Below are 15,879 nucleotides of genomic sequence, written 5' to 3' on the forward strand. Positions count from 1 at the left end.
CTAGCAGGTCAAGACTTTTAGAATGATACCATACAAGGCATACTTTGTACAAAACATATCCTAATTACATGACAATGGTGTATATTGGGGTGCCAGGGTGTCACAACTTTTGGGGGCCCTCGCAGGAGTGCCAGAACCTGTGTAGAAATGAGGGAGCCACCGGTGCCGGAACTGTGGCACCACCTCCTGCCCCTCCTCTTCCCCCCAAGGCCCCACCCTCTGGCCAGGCCACAAGCTGGGCCATAGCAAGAGCCACGCGGGAAACCTGGGCCACCGTGGGGAGCCCTGGACCCTCCACCTGCCCTGGGCGGGGGTCCAGGGTACTTGAGAGCAGCCCCTGGCCTATATCCCTTCCCTCTGAGGCATGCCACCCAGGGCAGGTGGAGATATAGGGAGCCAAAATGTTCTTTGTGAGCAGGGCCCAATAAATCCTAATCTGCCTCTGCAGTGTTTGCAGGATGGGTGATTACTTACAGAAATAAGGATTTTTTAAAACAATTTCAATTAAAAGGAGGGTGATAAATCACATATTTCTGGAAGTCCAAAGCAGTATTGAATGTTATATGTATGTACAACCATTTTAGGTATATAGATTCTTTGGGAGAGGTAACAGCAAAAGTATGATGTTAGTGCACCCTAAAGACTCAGAAACAAAACAAAAAACTAACCAAACTATTTTTTTTAAATTTCATTATTTTGGGGTCAATTTTAGAATTCTTGTGGTTCAATCTGCCTTTACTTCGTTTAGTAAAAATTACGTAGAAATTTGGCTTTGAGAAGGGTTTCATACAAGATGGTACAGTGCCCTTATGGCCACATTTCTAAAGGCATTTAGGTCACTGGTGGGATTTTTAAAAGTATCTAGATGCTTTCAACCTTTAAAAATCTGGCCTTTAGTTAATATCTGGGAATGAAGTTCTACACACAATGGTGACATGTGAAAAATCACTAGGGTGATGGATATGGAGGCAAAATAACAGTTGACACAGGCAATCCTCATTGGCAGATCAAAGGAAGCTAAAGTTTTGACACTAACCCAGGAAATCAGTCAGCCTTGAAGTCATATGATCTCAAAGAATAAATTTGTTATAAAAAAAATAAAAATAAAAATTGTAGATGACAAAACTGCAGTAAAAACACAGGAAGAGTTATTCTAGAAATATTGTCAGATGTGATTGCTGAAGCTACTAGCAACTATTAATATGTTCAAGGATTATCTAGTATTAAAATTTAAGTTAAATAGCACAATGTCATCCATCTGCACAGTATTAATGAAGGTAAGTGATGAAGTGCTAAGAATAAGAAGAGTAATAAAAAATAACATTTTAAAAATTAAATAATTTAAAGGCATGAAACTACATTTACAGTGGACTATAAGAAAAAGACAGTCCAATGCAGGCAGTCAGAACAGCAGCTGAGACGAGTTACTCTGAGGCTTTATGCAGGCATATTATCTAATAACCAATCCTTTTAATCCTACAAATATGTATGGCCATCAGAGTTTTCAGGGGTGTGCGTGTATGTAAAATATTTCACTGGACCCAGTCTCTTTCAGCAGCTCAATCCATGCTTGCAGATCGAGAAGCCCGGTCTTGTCCAGGCACTGGGCTGCGCTGAGACTGTAAGCACTCAGCCCTGGGAAGCGGGTACTGCCCTGCCCAGGTGGGGAAAACAGCCCCTCTGCCACCCACCCCCTATTTCTGCTGAGGTTCCCCCAGCTGCCCCTGTCTGTCTGCGCCTCACCCCAGCTCCAGTCCTACCCCACCCCTTCCCCTGCCTCCAGCTGTTGTTTGCCGCTCCTGCGCACCCATGTTCCCCCATCCCGCCGCCCGTTAACCTAACCGCGGGGAGCCCGGGCAAAGCCCAAGGCAGGGCAGAGGCTTCAGCAGACATCATTACGCGTGCGCAGCCCACAGGCGCATGCTCAGAGAGTGATCGCGCAGGGGCGCAGAGGTGGACGTTACGCCGGCAAGATGGCGAAGGTCTCGGACTTGTACGATGTGACCTGGGAAGGTAACTGCTCCCGGGCGTAGGGGGTGACCTGCCTCCCTCCCTCGGGTCACTAGCACGGGCTGCCCGGCGGGGAGTCTCGTCTGAGCTCCCCGCAAGCGCCCAGCGCCGCCGGCCTTCCCAGCTAGCAGTGGGCCCGGGAGCCCCGCGGGGCGGGCGATGGGGAGCCTCAGCCCTTCCCCGCCTCGTACCCCTGAGCGAGCCGGGTGTTCCTGCCTCGCCGTAGCGCTGGCTCTGGGGTGGAGCAGCTGCCGCCCCCAGGCGGGGGTTCTGAATGGACAGCGGGAATGCCGAGCTGTGGGGCAGGGAAGGGTCTGGTACCTGCCTGGGGGGATCCTGTGCTAAAAAAGCAAAAATTCTGCACATATTTTAAAATTCTGCAATTTTTATTTGTCAATAAATAAACGTGGTGGCTCCAGCATGACAGTGGGGAGCACAGGCCACTGGCTGCATGGACGTGGGCGATCACCCTGCAGCCCCCCAAGCGCCTCCTTCCTGGGACAGGGACTCTGGGGGTGAGGCTGCACCTGACTGTGACACAGCACAGGTTTTGGGCCTGCCCCAGAAGCATCCTGGGGGCCAGGTGCACCAGGTGTGGGGCAAGCAGGCTCAGCTTAGCAGGATCCAAGTGTGGAGGGGCTTAGTGCGGGGGTGGGTCCGGGTGGGATGAGAGGGTTCTGTGTGGGCCAATCTGGGTGTGTGGGGGATCTGAATGCACAGGTGCTCATTCAGGACTTCTCCGTGCAGGGGCAATGGGACTCTGCGGGGGTGAGGTGTCCAGGTGAAGGTGCTTGGGGCTGAGCAGAGGGGATTTGGGTGTGGGAAAATGGGGCTCTGCAAGGGGGATGGGATCTGGGTGCAGCTGGTTGTGGCTTAGTGGGATGGGGTCCCAGGTGTGGTGTGGGGGGCTTGGGGAGGTCCAGGTGTGTGGTGGATGGGCTCATTGGAGTGAGGATTTGATGGGCCTGCTTAACAGTGGATCTCCAGCTGCTTCTGCTGAGGGGATACCATATGCAAAGTTCCTGCTCCCCCCCCCCATTGCGCTTTCCTCCCCACTGCTGCCTGTCCTATCCCTTTCCCCTTCCTCTCTCTGCCCCATTTCCCCTCTCCCTGCCCCATCCCCCTTCCTGGCCCTCTTCTCAGTATTTATGCTACCTTGCTTGCTAGCATTTCCCAAATGAGGATTGGGCAGGGAAAACTTTGTTCTCTCTCCCTGACTGTAACATCACATGTGTGGAACAGGACTCCTGTTCCAAACCTTCTGGCACGTGCTCTGTTACAAAATTTCTGTTAATACATTTAGCTCACATTGTTGTTAAACCAGCAGGGTATCTGGACCTGTTGGCAGACAGCCCACTAGCAACTGTCCTTTCATTGTTGAGAGAAAAAAGCCTTGATGAGAAACTACATTCTTACACTTTAAATTGTCCAATAACTCAGGGCAGGTCTATACTAGAAACTTTTCCAGTAGAGGGGTGTAACTTTTTTAAAATGACATTTTTATACTTGCAAAAAGCCCTGGTTTAGGCACAGTTACACCAGTTGTTATAGTTTATTTCATTTGGGGAATTGGTATAACCTATACCAGCAAAAGAACTCTTGTATAAGCTTGTGTCTATACTGGCAAACCCTTTTTAGTGTAGACATGGCCTCAAAAATGGCTGAACAGATTTAACTCAGATTTTCAAATAAAAGAAAATAGATGGAAAATTTCAAGCCCCGAAGAAAACTTTACAGAAAGCTATAGGCAACTGACACCCGTGAATGTTATCAAGAATGACAGATAATTCCCTACAGTGTCTGTGCGAATTATGTGTTGGTTTTTCAAAAGCTCCTAAGTGACTTATGAGTACAAGCTGCAATGGGACTGGTGCTTTGAAGTCCCGTAGTTGCTTCTGAAAGTTTCATCCTTACACTTTCTAGGTGCATTTCATATTATAGAAAATTATTTTACTTTGGGGCTTTTGTCTAAAGTCCTCAAAGTACTTGGCAACAAACAACTAATTTAATCTTGCATCCACAAATGCCAGCTCATTTAGCATCAGGGTGGATTTCATTTAAATCACTAGTCAGATTTAAATCACTAGTCAGGAAGACTCGATTTAATCATGGATTTCTACATAAAAGTGTATTCTTCACAACTCAGAGATAGATGTAGGTTTCATTTTTAGAAGGTACACACTATACATTTTTAAAGTGATTTATTTTGAAAATTTTGGCTAGGAGGTGCATCAAATGAGCACTGCAACTGTATGTTATTAGCTTCGGACTCTCTTCTAAAGATTTCTTCCCATATTGGATACATTTGCAGCATTGTCTGTGACCAAACTGCGTACTAGATATTTGAATTTTTTTTCCACAGTTTGTTATAGCTTTTACTGCTACTTCTTGTAAGTATTCTGCTGTGTGTGCATTTCCTGATGTATCAATTGTTTCTTTAAAGACGACATTCCCTTCTTCTGTTGTCACACAAGCACGTACAATAGGATCATTGTGGACATTGCTCCACCCATCAAGACTCAGGTTAACAATTTTTACCCTCTAGACCTTTTGCACACTGCTCAGTTTCTCATTTGTACACTTTATCCAGCAATTTGCCTGCAACATTTGTTCTTTTGGGTGGACTGTATCCTGGTCTGAATGATTGAACCATGTTAATGAAGTGTGGGTTCTCAATCATATGGAAAGGAGAGTTTGTTGCATAAACAAACCAGGCAATATTGTCATCAACATTACCTCTTTTTGTAATCTGCTGGTTCTTATCACAAACTTATCTATGGTTGTTTCCGGATGATGGAGATTTTTTATTTCTTTTTGCTACAGGTGATATACTGTGGCTATGTGACATATATGATGTGACTGAAATGCTATCAGTGGCAGATAACTCTGAAACTATAGAAAATGATGGTGATCTTGAAGGTGGATAGTCTTCAGAATTTTGTATGTTGAGGATGGATTCTCCTAAACAAAATAAGTCAATGCAGTTATTTAATGATTATTACCATACAGCTCATTTAGTATTACTCATTGCATTCACTGACCCTCAGTACTACTTTAAAGATGAAATTGTAAAAGGAAGATCTGCCTATTTCAGCTATTTATTTTTTATCACAACTGCATCTAAAATGATAGTACCATAGAGTAACAACTGTTACTGTGCACTCCGGTGGATCAAAGCAAGTTCGATATAACGTGGTTTCACCTATAACACCGTAAGATTTTTTGGCTCCCGAGGACAGTGTTGTATCGGGGTAGAGGTGTATATGTTTTGCTCAAACATGAGAATTCAAGAATAGTCCAGAAGGAAAACAGGCAGTCCTTAAGAAAGAAGTATGAAATAAAAAGGTTTACCAACCTGAAGATCCTGCATGTTCAGACATGTTCCTTTCATCATCTTCAACGCAGCTTCCTCCTGAAAAGGAACACTTCTCATGATGTTGTTTCATTCAGGCAACCAGGCATTGCATTTCTTTGTTACACTGTTTGCATTTTGCACGCATGCCTGTCTTACCCATGGGTAGAGGAACTTCATTAAAATATTCCCAAACTGGGTCTCTTTTACTGCCTGATGCAATTATGGTTTTCCCTTTTATTCATAGATTCATAGATTATAGGACTGGAAGGGACCTCGAGAGGTCATCGAGTCCAGTCCCCTGCCCGCATGGCAGGACCAAATACTGCCTAGACCATCCCTAATAGACTTTTATCTAACCTACTCTTAAATATCTCCAGAGACGGAGATTCCACAACCCCCCTAGGCAATTTGTTCCAGTGTTTAACCACCCTGACAGTTAGGAACTTTTTCCTAATGTCCAACCTAGACCTCCCTTGCTGCAGTTTAAACCCATTGTTTCTGGTTCTATCCTTAGAGGCTAAGGTGAACAAGTTCTCTCCCTCCTCCTCATGACACCCTTTTATATACCTGAAAACTGCTATCATGTCCCCTCTCAGTCTTCTCTTTTCCAAACTAACTTTTAGTGAGAGAAGGGTATGGTAGGACTCAAATCAAATCAATGAAGCCTACATTCAGATAGACCTCAAGACTTATGGAATATGCTGCTCAAATAGTTTCACTTTTGTTTCTACCGCCTGTCCCTCTTTTCTCACATTTATCTCCAGACTTCTTCTCCTTGTCCAGATCTATTCCACCCCCAACAATCTTCTATTCATTTAACTTTTTGAAACTTTGCACTTTTAGAGAGAGGTAAGGGGTTGACTCTGTGTACACAAATTTGCAGAGGGACAATAGGGTGAGGTTTGTTATTTCTCACCTTTATATATTATTTATTTATTTGAAAACATTTTTGCTGAGCATGTTATCTCTGGAGACACAAATCCACAGTTTGAGAACTGCAAAACAAAGCATATCTGATAGTTCTCAGTCTAGAAGATACCGAGTCCCATTGGGTAGATAAAAAGATTAACCTAAATAATCTATACAGAAGCCCCTGGAACCCCATAAGATTGGGTCCCTAGTCCATGAACTATTGGAACTCATTTACAAAACTTTTCTTAAACATTACATGAATATATTGTCCCAGACTATAGAATTAGAATTTATAATCCCTATTCCATGATTAGATATCTTTGAGCTATAATGTATCTTAATTAAAAATATCTTTAGATAGGTTTGTTCCTCCAAAAGCATTTTATCAAAAAAATCCGATTTAAATAAAAAAAATCTGATTTTTTTTCTAAATCATTGATTTTTATCCACCCTGTATAGCATTATGACCTGTTGGGTCCATAATTGAGTTAAATTATTATTAACGTATGTTGTTTTGGCTCTATAGATGAGGCCTAAAACTAGATAATATATAATAGAGAGCAATCATGTATCGCCAGACAGTGACTACATGACTGGTAATTTTTTTTTTTAAACCTCTGAAGAAAGAGTTGAACTTCTTGATGTAAGCAATTTTAAAAGGAGACTTAAGGGAGGTATTCCCTGCACATAGATGGTGGTTCTCTTTGTTTAAATTTGAGGCTGGGAGGGATATTGGAAAAGGAAATAGTCTGGCGATAACCTACACATTTGAAAATGGTGCCTGCTTTTATTTCATCTCTGCTGCTTCCTTTTCACTGACTCACAAGCAGAACTACTTTGACTGAATCTTAAAGGAACACTGTCAACCTGAAATCACATTTCCATCAGAAAACATTGCTTCTACAATTGTTACAAATAATACAAGATCACTGTAACTGAAAGATTAGAGGAGGGGGAAGTGGGCTTTTTTACCAAATTGTTTATTTCATGCCTTTGACAGTCCTTTGTCAGTTTTGCTATTTTATCGATAGTCATTTGTGCTTTCTGTCATTTGCACTAAGATAATGTCATTATGCGCATTTACTGCTTGGGAGGGAAAGCTCATCTGTGTGCTTTTATGGGGATCCTGCAAGAAGGTTATTGCAACAGTAGCTGCAGCAAAGCTGAAACAGAACAGGAGATAGACAGACACTTGCACACACAGAAAGGGAACTGGAGGGATGCACTGATAGTTTTACTCTTGGACCTGTCCAAAAGACCCTTCTCAACATCATTAGGTAAGCAGAAGTCGCTAATAAAATTTAAAAAAACCCACACTATTTAGAAGGTTGGAGCTTTATCAGAAAACTGAATTATTTGAAATTAATCAGTTTTTCAAAAGAAGCAAGTTGCTAGTGTCCCTTTAAGTGAACACAGTGTATTCATGAACGTGAATACAGGAAAAGGGATTCCTTAAAACAGAAGACAACTGAAACAATCTTGCATGTATCCTGGAAGGGGTTTATAACTATCCAATGTGAGAAACAGTGCTGATGGACACTTAAAAAAAAATAATAATCCCCAAATCCACAGGGATCTTTTATCAGTGATGATGGGCCTCAGTTTTTAAATAGGGTTAAATACTTGCCTACCTCATGAATATGTTCTGAGGATTAATTAGTAGGCTCTTCATAGTTTGGGTCTGGACTTTTGCAGAAACAGCTTCTCTGTACTTTAACATGATATCTGAGGTCAAGCAGGAGTAGGATACTCAAGCTGATAGTACCTAGATTTGTTTACCAAGGTGAGGTATTCTCAACAGAGTTGTCTCAACTCTGGGATTTGCTTTCACAGTTTGTTCCACAGAGCCATAATAATTGACCTTCATAGCCTGGTGGTATTTACTAGGTGTTAATGAGCATGAAATTTGAGGGGAAATAGTTGGGGAGTTTTGTCATTAATTGATTTTTTTAAGTTGATATATTCTGGTCTTCCCTGCAAGTCAGGCTGACAACCTGCAGCAGTGAGTGTTGGCTGCTCTGGCTGGCAGCTGGAGGGGAGCCCTGGACAAGAACAGAACACACATGTAGAGGAGCTGATGTGGAAGGGGTGAGGTTGTTGGGTTTCTCTCCCTCTCTGTCTTTAGGAAGGATGTAAATAAAATATTAAATCTTGTTTCATGCCCAGACTTCAAACTAAAGGTGGTTAAAAACTAAGCAAATTCCTGTAGTCTGCTGTAAAAAGGCTTTATCCAGACCTCTTCTCCTCCTCCATTAGTCAAGCTCCATGCTCCAATGAGGCGCTGAGGCTGATGTAATGATACCAGCAGAGTGCATGCTGGAGGACATTGTGAAGAGAGTCCGAGGAAGTTGTAGAAAATTTGGGTAAAGTGATTCTATACTAAATGCTGTATCCTTGTTGCTGCTGTCAGTAGTGCCCACTGTGCTAGGTGCTTTCTATACACTTAAAAAAGGGAGACTCTGCTTCAAGGACCTTACCGTTCAATGACAAACAAACAGTTGGAGATCAGGGAAAAGAGAATAATAATAGGCAATTGATATACAGCAGTGTTCCCAAACTTGTTCTGCCGCTTGTGCAGGGAAAACCCCTGGCGGGCCGGGCCGGTTTGTGTACTTGCCGCGTCCGCAGGTTTGGCCAATTGCAGCTCCCAGTGGCTGCGGTTCGCTGCTCCAGGCCAATGGGAGCTGCTGGAAGTGGCGCGGGCCGAGGGACATACTGGCCACTGCTTCTAGCAGCTCCCATTGGCCTGGAGCAGCGAACCGCGACCACTGGGAGCCGCGATCGGCTGAACCGGCGGACGCGGCAGGTACACAAACTGGCCTGGCCCGCCCCGCCAGGGGCTTTCCCTGAACAAGCGGTGGAACAAGTTTGGGAACCACTGATATACAGTTCAGTTCAATGTGATTCACTGTAGGCAGCATGGCGGAAGTGGGTGTTTAAGAGTGACCTCCATGGGGGGCAGGGTAGGGGCATTTTGATGAGCTCACATTTAATCGTGCATAGGAGGCTGCATGAAACAAGGCATGGAAGTGACAGTTTAATTCCTATTCCTGTTATCCTCTTCCTTCCTTTTACTTACTTTTGTTTGTTACATTCACTTGTTGGGTCTTGTGTTTTTTTTTTTTTTTTAAATTGTATTCTGTAAGTTCTTGGGTCAGGCAACAACTCGTACTTTGAGTGTTCAGTGCCTCAAAGGATCTCCAATCCTTGTTGGGGCCTCTGGACACTACAGTTATATAAATAATGCTATTTAGGGCATTCAGTTCTATAGTTAATTTAGGTGGTTTTTTTAGTTCTCTTTGTGTACCATCTTTTGAAGCAAATCAATAGCAGCATTCCTATGTTAATGTCAGTGTGGAGTGTGACACATTAATGAATTTGAATTGGAGAAAATTGAGTACAAAATAGAAAAAATTGGATATTCTAAATTGAAGGCATTACAAGCACTGCCTAGTAGGTGGATCATTGCTGATGTCTAGAATAGTGCTCTCCAAAGGCAATACTCCTTTATTAATAAATTTCTCGGTGTGCCCATAAACTGTACAGTTATTTTTATTGCTTTTGTCAATAATCAGTGCTTATCAAGGATATCACTTTATTGCATTTTACTTGAATTCTTCTAAATTTTTCATGCAAACTAAGTATAGGTTAGATACATCCCTGGTGTGACTCCATTGATTTAGTTAAAGTTACTGCAGGGATGAGTTTGACGCATGAAAGAAAAAATAAAAACGATTTTATATAAAAGCCATATCAGGAACTAGTGTTATCCAGCAGCAATTGGACAGTGTAACAGATGTCAATTTGAACTGATGTCAATTTTAACTATTAAAAGAATTCTTTAACTTTGTTTACCTTTATATTCTGATTTTACCTTTATATTCTCCATGTACACGTTAAAAGATTGTGGATATTTTTGTTATTCCCTGTAAATTGTTCGAACTTGCTTCTAAGTGATATCCATTTGTTACTGTCATAAGACAGTGTTTGGTTTACATTTATACACCAAATGAGATAACTCTAAAACTGGGATTGCCACAGAGAAAAGTGAGGTTCTTAAACATTAACTAAGCTAACTGCAGATGTTGAGCTGTCACAGTTAGAGGCAACATGGGCCATTGGATAAAGCACTGGTCTTTGTTAGTAGGTGAGGATTTTCTTTCTTGGCAAGACTGTCATTCAGAAGCTTGGATACCCTGGTATAGGTCAAGGAGATAAGAACCTGAATACAATACAGTTGCTCTGCTACTTCCTAGTGTGTGACCTTGGGCAAGTTGTTTAATCTGTTGCTTTTTTACGTATGAGGGTGAAGAACTTATATATACCATTGTAAAGGATTTTAAGAAAGCAGTATAAAAATTGGTGGTATAAATCATTAAGTATGCAGTCCTCCTTGTTGTGGGCCCAGCTGCCTAATGATTGATCACAGTTAGTTAGATCAAAGTAAAAGTGCAGAAAATGCGAATATCCGTATTCGGTAATAATGCCCCTACCCTTGGTTTTATTTTCTTCAATTGTGTTTTTAATGGTAAAGACTTGAAAACTATATTCCAAAATGCACACTGAACAAACAAAGAGAATTAAAATCTTAAAATACTTGGAAAAATTAAGATTCAAGTCTAGCGACTTTGATACCCAGAAAATGTGAACCGAAAACCTAGTAAAAGTTGAGTAACTCCAAACTATACCTTTTTGTTTTCGAGTGTTCCCCGTGTCATCCTTCCAGAGTGTAAACTCTCCATAGCGGAGATTGCATTTTACTACTTTCATAGAATGGCCCCAGCGTGCTCAGTTCTGTTATAATGCACCACCATTGTGACAAAGTGTGTGTTGCAGTGGGTTTCTTACACTTCCATTTATATAGCCATAACTCTGGATGACCTTGACCATTTTTGTTTTAAACTACATTAAAATAAGTAGACCCATCAGTTCTTCTAGATCCACTTATATACATAATGACATAAATATAACTGAAATTAATCAGCCTCCCCACACCACTACCAGAGTTCAATACTGCTACTGTCTAGCCCTGTGTTACCAAGTACGGGTGTAGTTGCCCTAAATATTTAAAGTATGATTGGCTGACACAACTGATAAGTTTCTTAACACTCCCGCCCCCAAAAATGAGTCTGCTTAGGTTGTTACCAACATTTTTCATTTGTTTTGCCTTCTGTTCAGAGTGCAGCGCTTTATAATCTAGCTAACATATCTTTCATTATATTTATGTATACTAGAACATTTATTTTTACTTGCGTTCTCACTTTCAATGATCAAGGGATACAGCATGCTCTCTGTGTTTTGCTTTTTTCCATCACTGCAAAGCCTACTTTGGTGATTAATAGTTGACATGAATGTTATTAGTAGCTTAGATTGTATTACATTTGAAAGTTATACTCGTATGGAGGCTTTAATAGTTGTCAAGTAAATGAATTGGTGAAAATTGAATGACTTATTTATTTTGTGTATGTTTAGACTGTCAGTTTGTGTGATACATTTGTGTTCAGTCACATTCTTGCTGTCTAACTTTTAAATTGCCAAGGATCGTCATGTCAAGAACCATTTAATTTTACTCATGCACATGAAATGTAACCCTGTGGTGGTTTTGGTTGACTTTCAGAATACAAAATGTGACACAGTAACAGTTTCATGAGAGATCTGAGATCACTTCTGGTAGATGGAAAAGGGTCTACGTTTACTCGTAAACTGTCAAATTTTGTTAATTTGTGCATTTTGAAATGCAAGGAAAACTGTCAAAATTCCCCTTTGTTGTATTTTCCTCCCAAATGATGTAAATTTAAAAATAACATTGGCAATAATTTTGCATAGTGTGTTTTCATAGTTAGAAGTAGAAAACAAAACTTTTTCCTTCCCCTCCCCATCTATGGGAGTGGTATCAAATTATATTCTTAGTGTTTGGTATTTTTGAGGATGAACAAAGCCACTGTTAGTAAGATGGTGAGTGCCCTCTACTCCCTTAAAATCAGGTCTTTGCACCTTTTAAGATTGAGTCCATAGTAAATGCACTTTTAAAATTTTAAAATTGAAAATCTGGTTTTCTTTCCATCTCAGATTTGAAGTGGTTTGCTTTGATCGTTTTCACATTTGGATCCCATTTACTTTTGCAGAAAGAAAGTCTTTATTCTCATGCCTCCTTTTTCATGCTGCATATCATCATAGGAACATACAGAACATTCCTAGAATGGAATTTTACAGCAGTTATTTATTTTTACTGTAAAAATATGCTTCTCATATTTATCAGTTGAGTTTTCATATTATTGCTGATCTCTTCCAAAATCAAATTTATTCTCATAGAGCTGTTATAAATAAATAAAAAGCAGTTTTAGTGGTGGCTTGCAAATATGATAAATATGACATCAATAAGAATTTTACTTTAAAAGCTCTCTGAACCTGTTTTCCATAATGGAGAATGATGTCATGTTCATAAAGTTAAATTACTTATTGGGATGTCCAGAAAATCTGTCCAGTAAAAAGTCTATAAAATATGTACATGCATACAATGCTTTTGTCTGATTTAATTTTAGTAGTACAACTGAATTGCCTCAATCTGGAATTCAGTGTCTGAGTCTAGTTTTGTTAAATCATTGTATATAATAGTTGGTACAGTAACATAAAATACTAGTTTCTATTATATTTTACCATTGCAACTGAACTGTCAAATCGAAAAACAAATAGCAAGATCTATTAGCTATAGGAAAGTTATAATTCATGGGGATGCTGAAACTTACTTTGAAAGTTATGTTGAAGATACTAATCACAAGTTTGAAAATAGGAGTTCTGTGTTTCTTGTTTGTATGGTGAAGTTTTGTATTGGTAGCTTAGAACAGTTCTAAGGTGGAACTCTGCTTCTTGTTTTTGGTTTTTTTCCTTGTCCACTTTCCATGGACTATCCTTCCTTCCCAGTAATGATGAACAATAATATCTTCTATAATAGTGCTTTCCATGCAGGAGAATCTGAGTGCCCTCCAAAGTATATCCTTAAAGAATCACTCAATATAACTCACTCAGGGTTGGAGAGGGTGACATCCAGATGGACAAATGGCACCCATGGTTGAGAGAGGGTAATTATGACTAAGAATGCCAGGATAAGCCCTTAGCAAGATTTAATAAGATCTTCCACCTGTTGCCATCCCCAGTAGGGGAGAACCTCAGAGTTTTTAAGGTTTTTGTTTGTTTGTTTGTTTGGTTTATTTTTTGTTGGTTTGAAGTCCTATACATATTAACAGTTTGGTACTAAATTGATCTACACTGGATCATAGGGCTTGAATTGACCATGCTAGGAGCTGAATCTGTATTCTCAGAGAGTCTTTTTCACATCTGATGTATAGATGTTAGCCCAATATCTTCTGAACTCACAAATTCAGTGGATTACTTCTCCCCCCCCCTTGCTTTTGGACAGTCTTCACAAGAGTTGCATGATAACAATTTCAAAGTTCCAGGGATCAATCTGTCCACAAACGATTTTGGTATTAGTGGAAATTACTTCTGTGGATCTCCTGTATATGTCTGAGAATAGATTATACCCCTCAAAGTGAGTTCCAGAAATAGACTTCACATTATGTTATTGCATGGAAATCTTATATTTTGTTTTTCAGAGATGCGTGATAAAATGAGGAAGTGGAGGGAAGAAAACTATCGGAACAGCGAGCAGATAGTGGAAGTTGGAGAAGAGTTAATTAATGAATATGCATCTAAGCTTGGGGATGACAGTAGGTTGAAATTATTTGAAAAGCTTTCACTGTCTGTAACTGTTAGTATATGTTAGTTTTGTTACTCTGCTATTCTCCTGTTATACTCTCCATATTATTTTTACCCCTTTGTTGTGATTTCACATCTACTAATGTTGAGTACACACATTATTTTCTCAATTTTCTAATTTGCCAGTATTCCAAGGCCTTAGTTTGCTTCTCAAAGATGGTGTGTAGAGGAAGTAGGTGAAAAAAATACCTAATTGAGCGTAGGGGTGCTGGAACAATTTTTATAATGAAGGTGTTGAGAGCCATTGAACCAAACTGTAAACCCTGTATATAATGGTAACCACTTCAAGCCAGGGGGTGCTGCTGCATCCCCAGTTGCAGCACCTATGATTGGGCTTTTAGGTTGGCACATAGTGACCAATCATAAGAATATACTGTGAACATTTGACAGAGATCTGTTATCTAGCTGTCACTCAACAGGTCATCTACACTTCAGAGGAATGTCAAAAAATATGAGGGGAGTTTTTTAATAAGGAGAAGGGAATGTTATTTCTTAAATTAAGCCATGAGTGATACTATATTGTAGAAATTAATATGAGAGCTGTTCTTATGATAGAGTTGCATTTGTGATGCTATAGTTTAGGGCACGTCTGGGTTTCTGCAATACATAAAATGGCTATTTTCAGGGGATTTCAATTACTTGACACTGTCTCTCTGGACAGAAACTTGGCATACAGTGCTTCAGACCAGAAGGGAATTGTTCAGAAATATCAATGCAATATCACATTTATGTAAGAGCAGTATCAAAAACAAAATACTTCATGGCAAGAATGCTTTATGGGTTTGCATATGAATCCCATACAGGCAGGAAGGGATAAATAGCCATGATTTGTTTTTAATGTTCATTCCTCTTTCTTTGGCTTTCCCTTTTATAATTTGGTTAACCTAATACAAGCAGTACATTTTCCTTTTTAATTTTTTTCATTTGCCAGCCTTTCCTTTACAGTTGCTATTGAAGTTTTGCAACCAGAGTGATGAAATATATTTATTAGTTGAAGTCTGAAGAGCTTTAAACAAGTCCCTGTTTAATTTTAATAAATTATTATTTCTTTAACAGCAGACCAGTGATTAAAAATCTGGCAAAATATATCCTGGACTAACTCTTGCACTCATTTTCTTAATAGTTGATCAGAAATCTTTCAACTTGCAATGTTCCTGGAAACTATAAAGGTGGCTCCCTGTACCATGGTATTTCCTCCAGATTTCTTGCAATGAGAGGGATCTTAAAATCCTAACCATTACGAATAGTAATCCTCTTTAGATAGTTATATCGATAATCTCTGCAAACAGACTTCCCTATGTATATTATAGCACAATCTTCTTGGGACGAAGAGTCTTTAAGTACCTGATAAGAGTCTTGCATATGCTGCCTCCTTTCTGCAACTACACCTCTACCTTGATATAACGCTGTCCTTGTGAGCCAAAAAATCTTACTGCGTTATATTGAACTTGATTTGATCCACCGGAGTGCGCAGCTTTACCGAGTTATATCCAAATTCGTGTTATATCGGGTCACGTTATATCGAGGTAGCAGTGTATTATAAATGCATTGTAGGACTGCATGCATAGGTGCTGGAGTGCTGCTGCACCCCCTGGCTTGAAGTAGTTTCCATTATATACAAGGTTTACAGTTTGGTTCAATGGTTCTCAGCAGCCCTGACTCCATGGGTGGATTTGATAGTGGCTCCAGCAGGAAGTTGGTGGTGAAATTAACGCAGGGCGTAACAAAGAGGCTATTGCCATTTTTGTCTCTGTAAATAAACAGAAACTCACTGTGGATTAGCTTATTTTATTAGGATCTTGTTAATCACTCATGAGGAAAACTAC

The 15,879-nt window shown here is 40.3% G+C and overlaps 1 protein-coding gene across 2 annotated transcripts in view; it reads left to right on the forward strand.

The window, feature by feature from the left end:
• Positions 1-1,916: 1,916 nt before the first annotated feature.
• The window catches only part of EMC2 (ER membrane protein complex subunit 2), a 62,099-nt gene continuing 48,136 nt past the window's right edge, over positions 1,917-15,879 (forward strand). For both annotated transcript variants that reach the window (XM_034763489.1, XM_034763490.1), the window contains exons 1-2: positions 1,917-2,013; positions 13,891-14,004. In XM_034763489.1, coding sequence (XP_034619380.1) covers positions 1,974-2,013; positions 13,891-14,004 — 154 coding nt within the window. In that variant the 5' untranslated portion in view covers positions 1,917-1,973. The remainder of the gene's footprint in view (positions 2,014-13,890; positions 14,005-15,879) is intronic.

Source organism: Trachemys scripta, chromosome 2 (genome assembly GCF_013100865.1).
Source record: "Trachemys scripta elegans isolate TJP31775 chromosome 2, CAS_Tse_1.0, whole genome shotgun sequence".
Taxonomy (NCBI): Eukaryota; Metazoa; Chordata; order Testudines; family Emydidae; genus Trachemys; species Trachemys scripta.